At 41.0% G+C, this 23,053-nt stretch overlaps 2 protein-coding genes across 6 annotated transcripts; both read left to right on the top strand.

Moving 5' to 3' along the window:
• Window positions 1-1,589: 1,589 nt before the first annotated feature.
• On the top strand, window positions 1,590-8,515 carry LOC115379958 (claudin-14-like). 5 transcript variants are annotated; one of them, XM_030080951.1, is made up of 5 exons: window positions 1,590-1,811; window positions 3,070-3,266; window positions 3,401-3,542; window positions 5,539-6,347; window positions 7,036-8,515. In XM_030080951.1, the coding sequence occupies exons 4-5, from the start codon at window positions 6,114-6,116 to the stop codon at window positions 7,570-7,572; spliced, it is 771 nt and encodes a 256-aa protein (XP_029936811.1). In that variant the 5' UTR covers window positions 1,590-1,811; window positions 3,070-3,266; window positions 3,401-3,542; window positions 5,539-6,113; the 3' UTR covers window positions 7,573-8,515. The 5 variants fall into 5 exon arrangements, with proteins under 5 accessions (XP_029936811.1, XP_029936812.1, XP_029936813.1 ...); XM_030080952.1 differs by having other exon boundaries at window positions 3,067-3,266; XM_030080953.1 differs by lacking the exon at window positions 1,590-1,811 and adding an exon at window positions 2,725-2,965 and having other exon boundaries at window positions 3,067-3,266.
• A 1,213-nt stretch (window positions 8,516-9,728) lies between these two features.
• On the top strand, window positions 9,729-22,685 carry LOC115379417 (high-affinity choline transporter 1-like). The gene is made up of 9 exons (XM_030080068.1): window positions 9,729-9,743; window positions 12,685-12,868; window positions 13,500-13,613; window positions 14,081-14,236; window positions 15,353-15,501; window positions 16,034-16,177; window positions 16,321-16,474; window positions 18,380-18,597; window positions 19,684-22,685. The coding sequence occupies exons 2-9, from the start codon at window positions 12,685-12,687 to the stop codon at window positions 20,335-20,337; spliced, it is 1,773 nt and encodes a 590-aa protein (XP_029935928.1). The 5' UTR covers window positions 9,729-9,743; the 3' UTR covers window positions 20,338-22,685.
• The last annotated feature ends 368 nt before the right edge of the window (window positions 22,686-23,053 follow it).

Raw genomic sequence — 23,053 nt, 5'->3', positions numbered from 1 at the left:
CATTTCAGGGAAGAAGAGTGATCTCGTATCTGAACATTTGTCCCCTCTCGAAGGAGAGTGGAGCTTGGGCCTCCGGGGTGACGGACAGCTACCTGACTCTGACTGTTCATATGTTTTGAACTGGAATATGAAACGTGCAGTGTTACAAACACACCCACAGCCATGCAGCCACACACTTAACTGATGAATTAATGAATATACTGCAAGTATTTATGTTTCCTTTAAATAGTCAAAGAAGCACTTTCTCATTTGACACAATATTAGTTGATTTCATATGTTGTTATAAAATATTGACATGAAAAAACCGAACCGAAACCGTATGTTTGTTGAACAGTTACACACATAATAAATACATTCACTTCAAAATAAATAAATAATAAGAAAGAAAGTCAGAGAGTGTTTAATATCACCTTTCAGAATAAAAGCCCACCCATTTCAAAGGGTAATACCTATAATTTGTTATACAGGTATGCTTGTAAGTTAGTAGATGGCTTCCATTTTTTTTTTTTTTTTTTTTTTTTTTGAAAAACATCAAAAAGTTTTTTAACTCTCCAACTTTTTCAACAGGCATGCCGTGACATACCTGCTCACCATTGTCATTTTAAATTTTGGGTATTGTCCAAGTTTCACAGTTAAAAATCTGGGCATTATTTTTTCACCTTTGCAAGATTGTGACAATCCATCCTTTGCTAAATAAGGATGATGCTGAATAGTGATGATGCTCAGTTACTGCAAGGTCCTCTTAGCAGCCTACCACCCTAAAGTATCAAAAACATTTCACATGTAAATGCTGTTGCTAGAATACTCATGAGAAATAGGGAACTTGATCACAGTCAGTCTGTTATGCTCTTCTGGATCCCAGTCCAAGTGAGGTCTAATCTGACTTTAAGGTGCTTTTATGAGCATTTAATCGATAGGCTTGCTTCATCATATTTATCCAGTGACATCGTCCCTTATGTTCCCCCTCAAACCCTCTGATTATAGGACTTTACTGTCCATAGAATCAAGGACAAACAGCGGGCAGCAAAAGGATCTCCTACCAAGCTCCTTATCTCTGGACTCAACTCCCTCTTGAAATTAGGGACGTTTATTGCATTTCATCATCATGTTCTGCAATTGACTGTGGATAAGCTCTAGATAGGCTAATTTTTTGTCTTTTTGCGATATGCTTGTTATGAAAGGGCTTGAACCTAAGTGTTAGGTCATGTGCTGCCGAGCCCTCCAGGGTTTTGGCTGATATAGTCATATAGTCAAATATTGAATAGAGTTATGGAAGGGTGCAACCCAGCGGGAGGACGTTTGTCCTATTCTTGCTAAAGCTGTCACAACTTTACCTATATTCACTTATACACTGATACTCATTATGCATCATATTGTTATTTCTGTACTATATGGACTGTTAAAATCCACGTGTCTTGAAATAAAGCTAAAATGTCAGTGGAACATGAAAATGGTTGAGAAGGCCTGGGCTGCACACACAGCCCTGGCTGGGTTATCCTGCAGCACAGTGCACACGAGACCAGCAATGCTCACCTGCTAATCACAGGATTACTCTGTGTAACTAAGGCTATTAAGCGTTGAGCATTAAAATGGCGTCTCTCACAGGCAAACCCCCAGAGAGGATAATCCTTTCACTATAGGACTCACACGCAGTGCTGAATACTACATATCAATATACTGAGAACTGGGAGGACGGACAAGATAATTCTGCAGTAGTTTATTCTTCTTTAGAGAGTTAAAGAGAGAAGAAAGAGCTGTGTAAGGAGCCACAAAGGAAAAAGATGGATTTCAGAAGACTCCACCTCACCAGGGTCGGTGCATGTAACACACACACACACACACACACACACACACACACACACACACACACACACACACAAAGCATACAGTATAGTCAGGCAGGGTCAGCTCAGGTTATCTGTTTTGTAATGTTTTGGGAAACTGAGCATTGCATTTCATGTATAAATGATATATCATTACATATGCCCCTTTTTTGCTTGGTTAAGGCTTATATTAGACTTATTACATAATATTGGATAATGGGCAATATATTGATATTTTATCAATATTATAATGTGAAACTAGATATTATCTGGGATTTTACATATCATAATACTTTTGTGGCGATAAGGACAAAATCAAATATGATATTGTTGACCTTGGTATTGATATTGCAGTGATACTAGAGGGATGACTGTTGGTGCTCTCACAAACTATTCACAAAAACTGTGCACCGAAAGCCTCATGGCGTGGGTTTCCATGGCCGAGTAGCAGCATGCAAGCCTTACATCACCAAGCACAACGCCAAGCGTCGGATGGAGCGGTGTAAAGCAAGTTCCCTGCCTGACTGCATTGTGCCGACTGTAAAGTTTGGTGGAGGAGGGATAACGCTGTGGGCTGGTGTTTCTGGGCTCGGCCTCGGCCCCTCAGTTCCAGTGAGGGGAAATCTTAATGTTTCAGCTCACCAAGACATTTGGGACAATTTTCTGCTGCCAGCTTTGTGGGACCAGTTTGGGGAAGGCCCTTTTCTGTCCCAGCATGCCTGAGCCCCAGTGCACAAAGCAGCTCCATAAAGGCATGGCTGGTTGAGTTTGGTGTGGAAGAACTTGAGCGGTCCACACAGAGTCCTGAGCTCAACCCCATCCAACACCTTTGGGATGAAGTAGAGAGATTGCGAGCCAGGCCCTCTCTTCCGATGAACAGGCAAAAATTCCCACAGACACACTCCAACATCTTGTAGAGAGCCTTCCCAGAAGAGTGGAAGCTGTTCCAGCTGCAAAGGGGGACCAACTCCATATTAAAGCCTATGGATTTAGAATGGGAGGCCAGAAAACCTCCTGTAGGTGTAACGTGTATTTACCTCTACCTGCTTTGTTATCGTATTCAAATTATCGATGATGTTTATCAAAAATCTCTGCATCAGTAGAAACACCAGTGGCTATCTCTACTATGTCACAATTTCGAGGTTTTCAGCTGAAGATTTTGTGATATTTGATTTTGTCCATATCACCCTGCCCTCGGTTGGTTCCTTCACTCATTCATTTCATTATTCATGTTCACTGCCAGCAGATCCCTTTGCAGTGAGCTGAGCTGGTTGAGACGGTAACAGCACCACCAGTCAGGCCGACGTCTCATCTGCCTCTGATTGGCCGCTGTGCTCTGCCTCTGGCTCCACAGTAACATCGGCCCTGTTCATCTGTCTGGAGCAAACAGCCAGCGCTGGAACTGCCTTTCACACTGACTTGACGTCCCTGAGTTTGGCAGGGGTAATGATGATGAGGATGATGGTGATATGTAACACTGGACAGTGACATATCTGACAAATCTGCTGTACACACACACACACACACACACACACACACACACACACACACACACATAACTTTCACTTTTGTGGCAGAGATGGAGGGAGCTGGTCAAGGTGGAAGAAATGGCCCTGTGTTTCTGGATCTCCTCCAAATACATCTTTTACTCTCACAGGCTGAATGCACCATCTGGACATCTGCAGCTATGGGCTCTGTAATCCTGGTGTAACCTTGCTGGTGAGTATTATGAAGAGTTTTTATTCTATACAGTCTCAGAAAATAAAGCACATAATTGTACCTTGAGGGGTACAGCGGCGTGTCAGTGGGGCAGTACCCTCTAAGGTACATCTTTTGTACCCTTGACATATGGTACTTATTTGTACCCTTGTGGTTTGTACTTTATAGGGGCCAGGCTACCATAATTGTGTAACTGTCCTACCTATTTTTCACATCCACAAATCTGCTAAACTTATTTCATATCATGCAAACTCTGTCTCCTGATATTGCACCTTAACATTTAGAGGAAACAGTACATATATGTATCTTTTGCTGCTTGGGAACATATATGTACCTTTTTGGCTGTGAAAAAGGTTCACATAAATACCTTGAGGTCCAATAATTATCCCTAGGGGGGTACACGTGTGTAGACTGTACCTTGGGGGGACAGAAATGGACTCCTACTGTACTTGTTTTTCTGACAGTGTGTTGATATGAGAGTGTGCACTGTTTAGAACCTAATAAAATTGCAGTTGGGAAGTGCATAAAGCAAGGCGGTTTGCATTTTCTCATTCAAGAATATTTATAGTAACACTCACAAAAGATTATGGTAATTATTACATTGTGTTCTGGCCTTCAGTGTGCTACATTTTGGTGGAAAATGGTGAACCCAGTGATGCTTGTCACAGCCTGGCCTGTGTTCCGCTCACTCACTTGCCATGTCTCTAGAATAGTCAATCAGTAAGGACAATGAGGCTTGTGTCTGGGATGTTTTTCCTGTTGGGAGAGGCCAGGTCACACACTAAACGATAATCAGTCTTGGGAAACAGCCAGTGCTCTTTGAAGCAGGCTAAACAAAGGGTTTATATGTGCTCACTTTTGCTTTGTCATGCGAAAGAATAAAGGTTAATTTCATGATAAGCCACTCCATATCAATCCACTGTCCAACACAAGCCACTGTGGATTTCAAGAGGTTTGATTTCTGTTGGGAATATATTCTATTATGATCGGCAGTGAGTCATGCCAAGCCTGCAGCTAGTTTATATTGGTGAGTGTTTTCAAAAATTGGGCCTGTGAGTCTTCTTGTGAAAAAGCCAGTTCTTGATTTGAGATCATTTCTCTCAGAGAACATTTTGTTCAACATGTGGAGGAGGAAGGAAAAGTAGAGTCAGTGCGAGTCAATGCTTAACTACCCTTGGATTTCACACAGGGTCTTGCTCAGTGGGGAGGGGATAGTAAAGCCATAACTGAGCTTTCAGTGCCTTAGCTGACAGTCTTGTAATTTTGAAAGAGTAGGGGCCAATAAGTGTCAAATCTTTTTTTTTTTTTTTTACATGCCAGTTGAGCAAAAGTTAGAAATTAAGGGACCAACAAACCATTTGGCAAATTATGCAGGGGTACTAAAGATTTCACAACATTTGATCAAAATTCCTCAATTTTCAAACATACGTCGACCTTATAATGTTCTTCCTCTGCAACTAACAAAGTCGTCACCATTCATAAACTACACAACTGATAATTGGCTGGTTAAGCCTGTGGGGACTATTTTCCTCAGAGACTGGTGTGAAGAAAGTCTAAAGTCTCTGAAAGTTCATTTGTATATCATAGAGGAATGACTGGAAACCAACGGCTGGATAAAAGGGAGGAAAAATGATGTGGCAGTTCTAAAATATGACTGCTTACTTTGAGAAAAGATCAGCAGGAACGTGGAGTTAATACATTATGCTAAACATGCCAAATCACTGGTGTGGACTTTTAAATTTAACATAATATCATCAGGCCTATTATTAATATTGTCATTATCATTATTATTGTTATTATGGCCACAAATTAGTCCCTAAAGCTGGAAATGCTCTGTCATTAAGTCATTTAAACCTCTTGCCCTAGAATACCCTGCAGAGCTGTGAAAAACCTTTGTCATTTCAAAGTTAGTGGTTTGTAACAGTACTCTCAGCTCTCTCAGCTCGGGTGGTTTCTGTGAATGTTTAATTTCCTCTCTCTCTCTTCCTATCCTAAGGGGCGGCAAGGCACTTAACGAATAGACTGCTGCGGTTTGCCCTCCAGAGGAGAACATTAAACAGGTGAAGCTGAACGCAACTCTCATTAGTTACAGATGCAGTCAGCCGCCGCTCACCAGAGACTGGAGCCAGGGAACTGAAAGCTTCCACAGCTATTGCCGCTGACACTCCAGAGACCCTTAAAGGATGGCTCAGGCTCGGTGACTGGCTACAAGCTCAATGGAATTTACTGTGCTGCTGGGGATCATGGAGATAAGAGGAAGACTCCAGTCTGTTCTCCAACCTGGGGGATTATAGCTCTGTTTTGCTTCTTTTTCAGGCGGCTGTTTGTGGTTGTACTTCATAATGTACTTTTAATGTGTCAATAATTTTGGATTGTGCGTTAAACCTGGATCCAAAATGTAACTGTGCTTCTGCTTGACGAGCCAGATTGGTGCACTTTTGAAGATGTTTTAAATTCCTCCAATTAAGTTCTTCACTGCAGAGATTTCAAGTGGCACTAGTTTGGATAGCACCGTGTGACCTTGTACCCTGCGCGTCGTGTGGCCGTCCCCCAAAATAAAGTGAGCCAATCATGGCCAGCATGGCTGTCCAGCTCCTCGGCTTCTTCCTGGGGCTGCTGGGGTTTCTGGGTACTGTAGTTGCAACAGTGCTCCCTCACTGGCGCAGTATGGCCCACGTGGGCTCCAACATCATTACAGCCACTGCCTACATGAAGGGCCTGTGGATGGAGTGTGTATGGCACAGCACGGGCATCTACCAGTGTGAGCTGCACCGATCTCTCCTGGCACTGCCTCCTGACCTGCAGGTACCACAGACGTGCCACTTGGTGGATACTTTTATCCAAAGCACCTTACAATATCATTTTTTTGTATAGTTTGACCTTATAGGAGTAAAACCCCTAACCAAGGTAGTATTAGCTAATGGATGGATTTTCTTTAACTGTTTACATCAATCAGTCAAATCATTGATTCATCAGTCAACTGACTGATGAATTGACTGATGGTGAGGGAATGACCTTTAACTGTGAAATCAGGGTTGCATGTTTGTACATAAAATCAGCGCAATCTGAGTCCAAGGTAAAGAAATAATAATTTGAACATAATATCATTTGACCATTTAGCACAATAATTATTGCTGTTATCACAATTTGGATCAATCTCTAGATGGGCTGATTGGCTGATTAAGTCGTGTGCTCCCACAGCTGCTGTATAATTCCAGTTAATTAAGTGTTTGTCAGACCCTGAAGAAGACTGAGAGTCGATGCACGTTGATCTGCTTAGTTGCCTTACTCAAAGAATAAATTATTTTACTTCGTTCAAAGACGAAGTGCCTTAGTAAGGTAAGGTAATTTAAGGTGAGGTAATTTGGTGGTAATTTTCTTGTAATTTAAAATTAAATATATCAGGATTTTTTTTCTCAGGTTTTCAAATGGTTCATTCCAAAGTCAAAAATTCAAATTCAAATTCAAAAGTCAAATATTCTCTTCTACTTAGGCTGCACGGGCACTAATGGTGCTCTCCTGTATCACCTCTACCCTGGCTGCCCTGGTGTCTGTGATGGGGATGAAGTGCACCCACTTTGCCAACGGTTCGTCTGTCAAGATTGTGTTGGTGCTTAGCGGGGGGATTTGCTTCCTCTGCGCTGGCCTGCTCTGCCTGGTCACAGTGTCCTGGACCACCAACGACGTCATCCTGGACTTCTACGACCCCTTCCTCCACAGTGGGATGAAGTACGAGATCGGCCTGGCCGTCTATGTGGGATTTGCCTCAGCCTGCCTCAGTCTGACTGGAGGACTGGTGCTGTGCTGGAGCAGTGGCAGTGCCATGGCAGCCAGGAATCTCCTTCCTGTGCCGAGGAATCAGCCGTCATCACCTCCTCATCCTCCCCACCCTCCTCATCCTCCCCCCGTCTTCAGCACCATCTATCCCCCTGCTCCTCCTTACAAGTCCCCTGAGGCCCTGAGGGATAACCGTGCCCCCTCAACTCTCTCCGTCTCCAGCAGTGGCTACAGGGTCAGTGACTACGTCTAGGAGGAGAGAGGAATATACTAACAGAGTAACAGTAAAAGAACAGTGACCAAATATGAAAACATCAAATGTCAGCTAAACAATTCTCTGCCTTATTTTTTCAATATCTCTGGGTATTTTTTCATGCCCTCTGTACCCATAATTCAAACAGTGAAAAAATGGGAAAAGGATATTTTAATGTCAAGGAGAAAGCGTACTGCAGGTGGGTAGATGTTGCCCCAACGAATAAGTGCTATTTGTGGTAGTATTACAATACTTATTTGGAAAAAGCACCTCATTTTATCAAATTTGCAAGGGAACCGATTTCACATTCGCAAGGGTATCACAACTTGCCAAAGTGTCGAAGTGTCATTTGAATTTTATCAGGTTGGAGGTGAGTCAAGCAAAGCCTTGACCCGGATTCTATCAGCACATATGGTCTCCAATTTCCAAATTCCAGTTTAAAGTCAGTAAAGGCAGAGGAGGACTGTTTAGCTGATGTATGGGTGAAGAAAAACAGAAAAGTGGTGTAAAAACTAAATACCAGAAGGTGGCAGTATATTCCTGCAAATACCAACAAAACTGAGAGGAGAGACTATTCTGCATGACAAATGCCACAAGACATCTAGGGGACACTTGATTTCTGCTGATTAATCAGTTTCATCATGCATTACTTTGAAAAACCTTAACATATCTTTGTCCTTATATACGCTCTTGGTTTTTGGCTTGTTCTTGTCTACAAAAGGTCTGAAAAATAGGCTTCTCTATTTTTTTTTTTTTTTTAACAGATCAAGTTAGTTAACCCTGCCAAGAGTTTTCTGCTGTATGTAATAGGAATTACGGTTTCAGTATGCTATGCTGTAACATTCATATCAACAGGTGACCAAACTGGGCTGAAACTTGGAAACTTATAATTTTGTATAATGTAATATAATTTTTAATTAAACTGATGACGTTTGTACCTGTATTCTGTATATTTTTCTTTTGTATTGTTATGTTTTATTTTCTTATTTTTGTATTTTAATTTAATTTTATTTGATTATTTTTTATTAATTTGTTTGTTTATTAATTTAATTTTATTTGATTATTTTTTATTAATTTGTTTGTTTATTAATTAATTACCTATTTAGCACTGTTTTAGCTTCATTTATTGTAGTACATTCACACTAGCTGTGGGACAAAAATAATTTTCTACCTTATACAAAAGAGCTCTCAGCACAGCTTGCAACAGCCACTGGATGGCGACAATATACTACTAAGACGGTGTTGGAAGTTCCTTGACTTCATGCGCACCATTTTGGTAGAGATGTGGCGTGAACTACCAGTTGATGTGTTGGATAGCTTTTTAAGCACCCAGAGATGGCAACAGCCGTACAGTCTCAGTCTTAACGGGCATGTGTAAAATGAAAATAGCTGTCTCTTTGAAAGCTTGCCACATGCTGCAGCTCACTAGATATAATTTCTGACCCTGTCTGTTTATATCTGTGATGTGATTCATTACTCGTGTCCGTAAAGGCTTAAATCCCAGGCTTGTCTACCTACCTAACTAATAGACGTGTGGGCATGTGGTGGTTGGGAAGCCTTCCAATTAGAGCTCCCCTCTGTCTGGCAGCCTGTCAGCCACACAGACACTAAATTAGAGAACTGTCACTATTTCAGGCAAGTAACTTGATATTAAACTGGTCAATATCTCTGCTTACATCAAGAAACTAAATTATGTTGCTGGGCAGAAGCAACACTGTACTTTAGGAACAGAAAGGCTACAGAAATCTATTAAAAACTAGTATAGAAATACTATAGCCAAACAATAGTGCCATAACATCAATTATCGGTTGACCCCCATATGTCGCTCTAAGAATTTTAAAAGTGTAGTAGATGACAAATAACAAAAATTAAAAAAAAAAAAAAAAAAAACACTAAATCCGTATATTAATATTTTATCAGTTTTGTTAAGAATTATATCGAAGCAGCAGAGAAAACGAACAGTTGTTTTCTTGCGTTTTGGATGGCAGGCAGATTTCAGCACCATGGACAGCGGCTGGACTAGGAATTCTGACTCCTATAATAACCCTGGAAGTATTCCTCTCTCTCTCTCTCTCTCTCTCTCTCTCTCTCTCTCTCTCTCTCTCTCTCTCTCTCTCTCTCTCTCTCTCTCTGACTCTCTCTCTCTCTCTTTGTGTGTGTGTGTGTGTGGAGTTCAGCAGCTAGTCAGCTGTTTGTATTGTAATCTGCATAGGATTACTGTAGTTCTTTTTCGTAAGTCTGTCAAACCATGTTCTCTGAAATGCGCTCTGGGGGGTATACGCTTGAGGAAATCCCTTCAGCAACCCGCACATGAAACAGATAGATGGAAATCAACTTGGTATGTCAAGGAACACCTTGGCCTAAGCGATTTCCTAATACGATCTTTACGTTAAGATAAGGAAAAATGGCCAAAAAAAATGGTTGTTTGATCTAACAAATCTGGTCTGTCATCAGCCATTGTTCCGCTTTGTCCCAAGAAATTTAGGCTATATTTGCTTATTTGTAGGTTTTGGGATTGGGTGGAGAAACCTTACAACTCCCATTCAGGAAGGGTGTCATAATATAAAAAAAATAACCCTCCATCCATGGGGCTGACTCCCTCGGTGGTTTTACCATGCAGCGTATGCAGAATGACCGGGGAGCTTTAATTGGAATGCAAGCGGGGCCCGGCGCAGGACCGTAAATCAGGCCCTGAAATGTAACCTGGCAAAAGCTTTTCATTCATTGCCGATATGATATTGGAAAGCTTTCCCGGAGATACTGTGCGTCATGCTATTCTCAATTAGTTGCTATTTTCGTCCTGCCCTGGAAGACACTCATCCACCATCTACCCACCCTGACAGCACCCAATAAACCCACCCACCCCTCCCGCCCAACCCCACCCCACCCCTCTCTCCCTCTCTCTCCCCCTCTCTCTCCCTATCTACTTCTTTTTCGCTCCGTCTGACGTGTGTTGGTGATTTAAAAACAACGTAGGAGAATTGCGTTTGGCCGTCGTACAGGATTACGTTGTGGTGTTCCAATATTTAGTTCCAAAAAAATCACTTTCAATACTTCCTTCAATCCCCTGTTGTAGGTCCAACTAGCCTACTATATTTACAGCTATACTTGTTTCTCCAAAGGAAAGGTAAGAGCATGACTGTTTCTGGTTTTCTCTTCCTTAACTAATTGTGTCACTGCATTTGACAATAGTGATGGATGTTGATTTAAAGGAAAGTCAATACTGCAGTCCTGGCCTCTTGGAACCAATGCTGTCAGCGTAAAGGGGGGCTGAAAAGCCAGCTTTGATTCGGGTGATGCAGCACGACGCACAAAAAAACCTTATCCATCCGTTTTAGGTCTCTTTTTTGCTTCTTGGTCGGAGTTTCCTGGCGGTGAATCCCGTTTGGAAAGCATGAAACGACTTTTACGCACGACAGCAACACAGGTTTATCCCGCCTGACGGTTCAGATTTTTGAATGATCAAATGCGCACTTATTTTCAAATTAAGTTGAAGATGGATTAGACTTAACGCCTCTCTCCTCCAGAATTATGGCGGTAAGAAATATCGGTAATTAATTAAAGTGGCGACAACTACAAGACACTCTTCAGCCCCGTGTTCGAAGCTGACAAAAGAAAAGCTGTTGCATTATGAACTTACATAATCAACATAGTGAGTGACAGGTCTGGTATTTTTTTTTTTTTTTTTTAACTTGATTGATTCAAATCATTTGTTCTGATGACACATGATGGAGCGCCGGCTCTTCGTTTCCCTTTTCCACGGGCATCAATCGGATATGGCATGGTGTATCCACTCTTCATACATTTCACTGAGTGAGTCTAAATGTATTCTTCCCATTTTTAAAAGTTATTAAAACAGTGAGTGAAGATCAAGGAAAAACACAGTATCATCAACTGGAAGTTATATCTAAAAACATAACATGAGTAGAGTATTCACAACCAATGGTCTATTCCTTATTACAAGGACCAAATAATATATTTCAGTCATCACCCAGAAAGTTAGTCTATACAGTGTCAAAAAAGGCTGTTATGTGCCAAAATGTGACTGGGGTTTAGTGAACTGACGCCACTGGTAGAAGGCTTATTAAATGCATATCAAAATCCATATTTCACCCTGTTTTTTCTACAGTAATGCTGGTGTTATTCATAAAAAAAAAGTTGCACTTGGCAAATATTAAATAATTGATGATTTCCCCCCCTCTCTTTTAAAGCGACTCTAAACCCTTGGGGTTTGAAATGAAAATAGCATCAACAATTATATTAATTATGACCAATTCTCTGGGTTCACGCACTAAATATATGCATGAGTTAATATGGTTTTCATGAAAAGAAGGTTTCAATTAACTACAGTATGTATATGAAGCCAGCTCTTTTTCAGCTGTATAACAGAAACTACATGCTATAGCCTGTGCGTGCGTAAAAGATGTGTCAGCAGAATTTAGAGTCAACTCGTTTACATTCATTCACTTGAAAGCAATGGGCGTCTCTGTGTCGTTTATTAAGCAAGCCCAATTTTGATGTTGCACGTTTTATGACTGTAACAGAAAGTTAAAAATTGGATACGTGGAAAATCATCTCTCTAAAATCCATCATGGTCCCATTCTTAATGTTTCCCGCAAAACGCGCATGGAAGGGGTAGCCTACAGCTGAGGAAAGTCTGCCCACTGCAGACACACCATGTAAAGCTTGTGAGAACCTGTATGAAAAGGTGTGGCAGTCACCATTCTTTTTTTTTTTTTTTTTTTTTTTTTTTGTCTTTAGCTATGTCCCTTAATATCTGATCTTGTAATTGTACTAGAAAGAAAGACCAAGAAAACTACACACAAAACTGCATGGGTTCATATCTTTGATAAATAATCCTTTTGGTTGCAGTACCAATTTTACATCCAACCTGATTTCTTTTTTATTTTTTAATGCCAAGTTTGCTCTCTCTCTCTCTCTCTCTCTCTCTCTCTCTCTCTCTCTCTCTCTCTCTCTCTCTCTCTCTCTCTCTCTCTTTCTCTCCCAATCTCTCCCATTTCCTCCAGGTTCTCTCCATGACATTCCAGCTCTCAGCGCGCACTAGAGCTTGATCTCGGCGGGCGGGTGAAACGGGGAGCGGTCGGCGGGAAGATGGCCATCCACGCGGAGGGTCTCGTGGCCATCGTGGTCTTCTACGTGCTCATTCTGTTCGTGGGCATCTGGGCCGCGTGGAAGAACAAGGACTCTGGGGTCGGCGAGGGCACGGATCGGAGCGAGAGCATCATGGTAGGCGGTAGGGACATCGGGCTGTTCGTCGGTGGATTCACAATGACGGGTGAGTTGATAAAAAAAAAAAAAAAAAAAAAGTCCGCGCACCTTTAGTTTTTTTTTTTTTTTTTTTTTTTTTTTTTTTTTTTTGGAGGGTTTTCATCATCAGTTGCTGAGGGGAGGGTAGCTGTAAGTGCTTTTGTTAGTTTACTTTGTGTAGTCAGTGAAGAGTTGGGAAACCTCTCCATAACCCATAACTTTGTCCAGTTTTACAGACTTGCCCTTGTCACTTTGGGGAAAGCCAATTAATGCTCACCATTCTTTAAAGTCCTGGGACAAAATGGAGAAATGACTACATATTGATGAGACATCATTAGGCTATGTGGTCAGTGTGATCAATTATTAGTCATCTGACACCAAGGGATCAGCAACATTGGTACCAAAATCTCCCCCTGATGAGATTTGACTGATTGCAAATAGATTCCCTCTTGTCCATGTTCCATGTTCAAGATTCAGTTGTAAAAACGAAATCAAAATGGACTCAGGCTACACGGTGAGTGCCATCCTTGCCCCTAGATGCCATTAAATGTAGCCAATGTGAATGGAAGCAGCTGATGCATCATGAGGCCAGTCAAGCCAGGCATGTGATTCTTGCTTCTTCTTCTTTTTCTTTTTTTCTTCTTCCTCTTGGTTTTCAGCCACTTGGGTGGGCGGGGGCTACATTAACGGGACAGCTGAGTATGTGTACCTGCCAGACTTTGGCCTGGCCTGGGCTCAGGCTCCTTTTGGCTACGCTCTCAGCCTGGTTGTAGGTAAGATCCTCTGTACCTAAAAGAGATGTTTTTTTAAAGGCTCCTTACTCTAATTCACTAGTATTTTATTTAACAAATCAGAATCATTATGTCATGCATTAATTCATTGGTGGAGCCAGAGAGGTTTATTAATTGATTAACTGAGAGGTGGGTTTCTACTCTTCCATGAAAGGTTACTAAAATGTCATCCCAATCTGTTCATTGATTTGTCGTATGCAGAAAGAATTACAGTATATCAATGTGGTAGATAATAGATAGATACTGTACAAATACTACAATCAAACTGTAAGTCCCTTGTTAAAGTACAACATTAAAACAGTACCACCAAATACAAAAAGGTCACTATAGACTACTTGAATACCACAGACAAAGACATGGTTGTGGTATAATGAATCAGGTTTTAACAAATTAAGCTCCCTAAAATGACTGCTTATGATTGTTTTGCCTCAATGTTTGGCATCATTCAGGTGGCCTTTTCTTTGCCAAGCCCATGCGCTCGCGTGGATACGTCACCATGCTTGATCCCTTCCAGCAGCTGTATGGGGAGAGAATGGGTGGCCTGCTCTTCATCCCTGCACTCATGGGCGAAATCTTCTGGTCTGCAGCCATTTTATCTGCCCTAGGTAAGTGATCACAGGACATGATCTCTTAAAGGTCAGCGCCTTCACTGTAGGATAATGATCCAGTTCGCCATTCATTAACACAGCTTGTTTGAATCTGGACAGTACCTGCAGTGAATGTCACAGAGTTACCTTCAGTTCACACACTTTACTGGGAACTGGAAAAGAGTAGGTAGACTAATTCAAGTATTCAACTTTAAATTTGGGCAGGACTATATTGGAGGTGTGTTGTGACACATTGGAAAGGGGGACAAAGATCTTTGGAAGCATAGCTAAATTTTTCTCAAAATATAATCATCACACAACATTTCAAAAATTTGATTCATTGTAATATTATGTCCTTAACTACACATTTGCCCCATTAAGTATCCAACCCAATGAATTTTTTTCACATAGTGTTTATCACATCGCTCTTTGGTTGGAAAAGTTATTATGCCCTCACTGTATACATACAATATGTTTCTAATGCCATAGAATTCTTTATAATCACCAGGTGTTGGGTTGTATAGTTCCCTGGGTGTTATATGAGTCCACATGATGGTGAAATATCCTCATTAGTTGCTACGTGCTCCCATGGTCTGATAATCCACAATACTGGATTTGTCTCTCCATTCACTTCAACAGTGCAGCAAAACAGCTCCCAAAACACTTTTAGGACATAAACAAACATAAACATAGTGGATATGCCTATATAAAGAACATTAATACACTTTCTCTGTGTAATTATTTGTTAAAGTACCATCAAGTCGTTTCTTCTTGGTGTGAGATTAATATGCAAAAGTTTCCTACAGATACTACCTCTGAGATCTACTTTTCAATTTGAATAGAAAAATAACAAAAAAAAAGATAGATTTAATTTCCTCAAAAAATGGGTACCTGGACTTACATTTTTTTATACTGACATAATCTACTTTGTTTATGTTTGTTTCCGTTGTAAAAGTGTTATTTTGGCAGCTGCTTTGCTGCATTCATGAAATAAATGGAAAGAACAAATACAATATACTGGATAAGCTTCCCAGGGGAGCACTGAGCAATTAATGAGGTTAATGTCCAGGTAACTATACAACCCAGGACGACTCAATTTTGCTTTAAGTAAAAAATATCTCTTGTTCAACACAGGGGCCACTCTGAGCGTGATTGTGGATATCAACATCAACATGTCAGTGGTGATCTCAGCCCTGATTGCTATCTTCTACACCCTGGTTGGAGGCCTTTACTCTGTGGCCTACACAGATGTGGTCCAGCTGTTTTGTATTTTTGTGGGCCTGGTGAGTTTCACCTTGGGATCAATGCTCACCCAGCCAGGGACTGTAGCTGTGTCAGTGAGTGGATGATAGTCCGATTGAATGTCTCCTTAGATTACGCTACTAAGAAGGGTTTGACCAGTACAAGTTTTTCAAGTCCAGTATTGATGCCAATACTTTTAGCTCAAAGCAATCAGTAGCCAATATTTGTGCCAGTTTTCAATATGTTTACATTTGTCAGTTTTCATGCCAAAAACACCCAAAAGAATCCAAGAATTAAACACACTAAAACTCTGCATTATAAGTCATAATAACAGGAATAACCAGGAATCCTCTGATTCCTAGACAACCACTCACTGTCCCATGTCTTAGACACCAATATCAGCCCCATATATTATCAAACCCATACACTGGTCTGTCTTGTAGAAAGTGATATCAAACATTTTCAAGCCATGGACAGAACATATTGATATCACCCAATACAGTATTTATGCTATATTAATACTACTTTCTGATATTCTGGTAACCCTTTTATCCCCACTCCAACCCCTGTCAGTGGATCAGCGTACCTTTTGCTCTGTCCAACCCTGCGGTGTCCGACATCGGTGTCTCAGCCAAGGAAGCGATATACCAGTCACCTTGGTTGGGGAAAATTGAGCCCGGTGACAAATGGCTCTGGGCAGACAACTTCTGTTTGCTGGTAAGCCAGCGCTTGATCATTCATGACTTTGTGACCTTGTGATAGTTGAAGTAAAGAAAGTTAGAGATTCAGTACTGTCTTAATGATGGTCTGGCTTACAGCTGGTTTGGTGTCTGTATTTACTATGGTGTTTCTGTTTCTAGATGTTGGGGGGGATTCCCTGGCAGGTCTATTTTCAACGGGTTCTTTCTGCCTCTTCAGCTACCTACGCCCAGGTTCTCTCTTTCCTCGCTGCCTTTGGCTGTCTTGTCATGGCCGTCCCCTCAGTCCTCATAGGAGCTATAGGGGCCTCCACTGGTAAATACACTCAGACACTCACACACGTTTACACACATGGGTATGGCCAGAATGCATTTTCCATGTCAGTGCTGGTGTTTTTGGAATGAAGTCAGCAATAGCACATATTTTGTGTGTTGATATTCAGTAGCTTTACAGTGTCATCCACAGAAGAGTAAAGGTGCCAGCTTGAGCCAAAAATGATTCTTCACAATGATGCCATAGGAGAATCTTTTCTGGTTCCACGAAGTACATTTTAGATCATGGTTCTTTTGCTTTTTAAAAATGGCTTGAAAGTGCCATAAAAAGAGTCATAAAACGCATTTAATTTAAGAGCCAGCGATGGTTGCTTCAAAGAAGAAAGAAGAGAAAAGATACATGGAAATGGCAGTTAATTGTCATTTCTTACTGGAAAAATGAAGATGTCAGCTGGAGCCAAAATGTCACTCTTCATAGTGTGGTGCTACAGTAGAACCATTTCTGATTCCACAAAGAATCTCTCAGACTTTCAGACTACAGTCTTTCAAAGAACCATTTCTATAATAGTTCTTCAAAGAAAACAAATTATGGTCCAAGGACCATCAAAAAAGTTGTTTGAGGAACCAGAAATGGTTCTTCCAATAACTTTAACTAACCAAGAACTTTTTCAGAATAGTTCTTAGTATAGCCAATTGGTCCAATCAAGAACGCCTTTCAAATGAATAATAGAACTGATCATTGTAAAACAAACTTTTCCCCAGGGACAATTTTACGTCCTCAAATGTCTTCAAACCGATAAAATGTTTAACGCTAACCTTTCTCAATCACCCTGTGTAAATAAACACACACCGATATTGCAAGAGTCATGGACGTAGAACACATTTACACACACACACACACACACGCACGCACGCACACACACACACACACACACACACACACACACACACACACACACACACACACACACACACACACACACACACACATATACCTGTGGTTGATCTGTTTTGGACAGATGGATGCTGGCCAGTGGTTAGCTTAACCAGGGAGGAGGTGCCAACTTTGAGTGTTGCCTTAACAAACCAACAAATGACTCATTCTGCCTTTAATGAAACATCACAGGACAATTGAAACATCCAAGAATTGGATCCTTTATTCAAACTGAGGGAAGTTCGATCAAAGGGAGCACCATCCCTTATTAGCTTGTTTACACCACAGCAGCTTAAATCAGCTGTGTAAATGCAGATGTATACAGTATCCGGAGGGTAAACAGCAGCAGACGGATCCTGTCACTCCGGACAGGAGAGAGGAGAGCGCCATCAGACCATGCCGAGTCAGTGAATATTACATCTGAAGAACTAATTAATTTGGCTAGTCTGAAGCTGTTACATGTGTGCCAGCATTAATCAAACATTGCTCGTTAACATTCAAAGGAGGGAGAGACAGAAAGAGATATACTGTAGTCCTCCAGAGGATGGAGAGATGGAAGAAAGAGAGAAAAAGACAGAGAAGAAGCTTGTCAGACACACGTCTGATATCAGACGTGTGCAAAAAGTGATTGGTTGGAGTCACACAGCCACTCCTATTTAAGATGGCTTCTTTTGTTGGCACAAACATTTGCTTGAAAAAGGTCTATGACCAAAACGTCGCAATAAACTCTTTATTCTGGAAGTTGGCCAGTGTGCGGGAATTTATCCTTCAATTACTTTGGACTGGTTTGTCCTTTTCCGACGCACCTGCCCGAGGAATAGATGTGCGAAGTTTTTTACTGTTCTTTCCTCCTCCTTAAAATAATCCACTAGAGTAAAATCATAATAATACAGTGTAGGAGGCATTTACACATAAGGAATGATAATTCAAAAAGAAAAATGGATAAAACATATCTTTACTATATATTACAACAATTGATTAATTTTTTACTTTATTTCCTATGTGGTGTACCAGACTGGAACCAGACCTCATATGGAGCTATCCCTCCCAAAGACAAGGATGAATCAGACATGATCCTTCCCATAGTGCTTCAACACCTCTGTCCACCCTACATCTCCTTCTTTGGCCTGGGGGCGGTGTCTGCTGCTGTCATGTCGTCAGCCGACTCATCCATTCTCTCAGCCAGCTCCATGTTTGCCAGAAACATCTATAAACTCGCCTTTCGGCAATCGGTAAGAGCACCATATCTTACATAGGTCAAGCAAGCAGATGCAAGTATCAGTCAACCAATCAATAACTAAATAAATTCTTTTAGTTCTATCTCAGTGGCATACAAATGTATCATATGTGCTTTCTTGAAATAAGACTGAAAACAGAATACTCTGTACTTATTGGCTGAACATGCAAAACCAGGCTTGCCCAAGTCCGAAAATCCATTGAAGACTAGATACAAGGGAAATTCAGACTCACAAATAGAGGAAAAAAATTAAAACCAAGACATCTAAATTCAAAGTTTCCATTTTAATTTGAAGTTAAAAAAAAAAGTTCAAAACATTTTTTGGGTTTACTCAGAATGAGTTTTACAATTATTGTTGATAATCCAAAAAGGTTCTTTTAGTCTCAGTTTATATATTAAGTTAGAATGTTTTTTACTGTATGTTTCTTTGCTTACTCTGACATGTTTTGTCTGCTGTGCATCCTGCAGTCTTCCTCATAAGTGTCACATGGTGTTACCGTGACCTTTTCAGTCAGCTGGTTTTTGCAGGTTTGGTCATCTTACCTGACCCAATAGGATGCCTCATGCCCTCAGCACTATCCATCATGCCATCAAGACAGTGTCCTAGGTGTGTAGTAGCTAGAAGTGATAGAAATCTGAAGAGGCCTACCAGATACCACAAACCTGGAACACTGATGAGACTGTCAGACTGCTGGAGGCATGGTGATCCTATTGGGTCAGGTAGGATAACCACACCTGAATGAACCAGCTGACAGGAATTTCATGATAACATCATGTGACTCTTCTCAGGAGGACTGCAGCATCCACAGCAGTTGAAACATGTCAAGGTAAACAAAGAAACATAGAGTCTGTATCTAAGAACATCCTAATTATTGTTACGGTTAGAGTGTTAGTCAGTTCTCTGGTAATCTGAACTAGGCTGGATCCTAAACGAAATAATGTTATTTACTGATCAAATATTTATTTTAAGGATTTATTGATTCACTTGTCATCTGTTGTTCTACCTCCCTTTTCTTGTCCATGTTCTCTCGACATTTCCGGCCTCCCTCTTTGCTTTCTATCCCTCCCTCCTGTCCTACAGGCTTCAGATCGTGAGATTGTGTGGGTCATGCGCATCACCATCTTTGTATTCGGAGCTCTGGCTACTGCTATGGCGTTGCTAACAGGAACAGTGTACGGCTTGTGGTACCTGAGCTCTGACTTGGTCTACGTCATCATCTTTCCCCAGCTCCTCAGTGTACTCTTTGTCAAAGGCACTAATACCTATGGGTCGGTGGCTGGCTATATCTTTGGTCTTTTGCTGCGCATTGGTGGAGGGGAGCCCTACCTCAAACTCCCTCCTTTCATCTACTACCCTGGCTGGGTGACCCAGGAGAAGATCCATCATCTCACTGGAGATGTGGAGTACTTTGTCCAGCAAAGATTCCCATTCAAGTCTGTGTCCATGGCAGCATCGTTCCTAGCAAATGTAGTCTTTTCCTACCTGATAAAGTACTTGTTTGAGAGCGGTATGCTATCACACAAATATGACTTCCTGGATGCTGTGGTGTCCAAGCACAGCAAGGAGATCATGGACAAAACCACACTGGTGGGAAACCATGACAACATCATCCTTTCAGAGATGGCACCAGTCAATCAGGCCCTGGGTACTTCACTGGCGGGGACCTTCACCAACACCGAGGTCCTCAGCGATGATGGGGAGTCTAGTCCAGAGGCTTTTCACAATGAAAACTAAGAAATAAAGACACACAGAAAGCCAGAACTGAGGAATTTAAAGAAGAAGGAATAGTCAAAGAGGCATCAACATTCTTCAGGAAGGTAGCTACTGCCGCACTGGTAGCCAAATCAGTCCTGCTTTGGCTTCCAAGCGACTCCACAAGTGTGTTTTATGCTGATGACATGGTGCTTCCTCCTTTTTTGAGATTCCTTGCCTAGAACCAGGAAATTGACTGTCATTACACTCAGATCCTCAGCTGTGTGAAGCATCCCAATAATAATCATGTCGATGAGTCCCTCTTGCTCTTTACGATGAAAAATATCCAACCACTACCATTTCAGTTTATTTTAAGTGCTGCTACAGTTGAATGGAGGGATTTGTAAAGACAAAGTAATGACAAGAGGCCAGTGGACGTCTATCTCACTATCAGGAGGTCGACAAGGAGCTGCTGTAAGTCAGATGAGAAAAGTGCAATATCTAACCAAGGAAATATGTCTACACAGCAGTGTATATGTGTGTTTGTATGAGTGTTAATGTGTGTGTGGATGCTCCTGAAACCTGCTTTGAGTTGGTCTTCATTGCTTAGGACTAAATTTACCAATAGAGCAATAATATTTTTAATATCCGCATTGGACATAGAGACACTGATTTGGCAGTTAATATGAATCATTGTTTTTAACTTGAGGACCAATCGATTTTTTAGGCCATATTTGTGTTGTTCACCGTGCTCTTAATCTTATTGATCTTACTGTCATACATGCTAGACACAGGACAGTAAGAACTTTGTACCACCAATGTTAAACTCCACCACAGTGTAGCCACATATTTAAATCTAAATTAGACTGAACATGTGCCAAAACTTTCCTCTGCTGGTGGATAGGCTTTGAAAAGAGTGCAATAATGTATTTCAAGAGAGTGTTTTAATATTAGAATTGATCATTGATCATTAATCATAACAATGGTGGCTACATAAAATTGAGTAGTCACTCTCTTCTGTGGGAACTGAGATCACTGTGCAGAAAAACAACTATTATAAGGTTAAAATGGTCTCACGGAGGCTATTTTTAACGTTTGTCTCTATGATGTTTTTTTTTCCTCATCCTAAATGTTTATTGACTGGCAAGCCACAGCAGGTTAGCAGAGACAGGAAATGATTGCTCCTCTGGAGACGGTATCGATAGCTCTAGTCACCATTGATCCAATACCCATCTGATTGGCCACAGGATGTTTTATTTGTGCTGTAAAAAGGTTAGGTGCAAAGCAGAGGTGTTTGTTTTACAGTGTGTTATACTGTGATGACAAGCAGCACCAACTAGTGCTTTTATATTGCAAAGGCAACAGTGCTGCTATTGATAGAGCAACCCATTACACATACATTTACCAGTGGCAGTCTTTACAGTTGCAACATGCAAAGTGTTCCCAGGTTTGGATGTTTACTTGGCGGACTGCTGCACTGTACAGGGAAAATGAAATCAGTTGATGCAGTGATTTTTGCGTTGTTAAGTGTTTCTGTTGTCCAGTTGACTACTGTTTGCCCGCCTAATGTCAGCGTTGTTGTGGTTTGTTGGTATCTGTATGTAGTCTCTTTCAATCTATTGAATCGCCTTAATTTAAGGGTCATCTCAGCAGTGGGGTGTTGTTTCCAAAACGGCACTCGTAATGAATGGCAACTGTCAAAATAATTTTTCAATTAAGTCGGCAGGATAGCCTAGTGCTTAGTGGGGATGTCACTGCAACTGGAGAGGGAAGGGGACTTGTTCCTCTGTGCAGCCATATTTGTTGAAGTATCCTTGAGCAAGACACTTAACCTAGGTGTTCTGTTGCGCTGACCAAGGAGCCAGTCAGAGCATGCATAATATCCCTCATGTGGGATTAATAAAGTAATTTAAAAGGTATATTTTGTGAGAAACCTTATAAATTGTATAGCAGAAGAACTGGAACAACTGGTAGACTCAATGCCTCCTCTGAAAAAAGGTGTAGGCCTAATTAAAGTTGTTTCTCAGATGCGGGTTTGACGTCACACCACCAAGTTAACCTTAGGTCAAATCCACACTAATCAAGAGAAATCTGAAAACACAACAGTTCCATTTTGATACTCTGTCTACACTAAAACACCTATTCATCCATTATAAAGAGAGCTTTTCGAACATTCACCTCATTCATCCACATTCACCTCATATGGTAAGGAACGTAGCTGTAGTAAAGATTCCCATAATATGACAGCTGGAAAATAAAGTAAGTAAACAGGGAAAGGCAGTGACCTAACATGACAATTCTTCAAGTCTACATCAACATATAACACTAGTTAACCATTACTTTAACAAAATATGCTCAATTTTATGAAGGGCAGAGTTGGTTTGTTGGTTGTTAAAGATGCATGATGAAAATCACATTAAATTTAGATTTATTTAAGCTCAACAGTCACCATTCTCCAGAAAATATCATGGTTTTTACTGGCACTTTCCACTGATTGTCAGATATTCTGACTTCCAGACTTCTGTCTGACCTCCGTGCTGAATGTGTCCACTGCAACTGACATGAACACAAAATGATAGAAAAACATTGATCTGTCCACTGACAGCAAACATCTCACTAAACAGAGTCACTGATGATAGTTAACTAAGAATACACTGCTATGAATCTATACTATTGTAAAATAAAAGACTACAGAGAGCTCAAGATTGAAGTTATTTTCAAATCAAAATCCAGTCAGAGAAAAAGTTTGCTTATCGTT

The sequence above is a fragment of the Myripristis murdjan genome, chromosome 21, assembly GCF_902150065.1.
Source record: "Myripristis murdjan chromosome 21, fMyrMur1.1, whole genome shotgun sequence".
Classification (NCBI taxonomy): Eukaryota; Metazoa; Chordata; class Actinopteri; order Holocentriformes; family Holocentridae; genus Myripristis; species Myripristis murdjan.
This window is presented reverse-complemented; position numbering and strand designations above follow the sequence as displayed.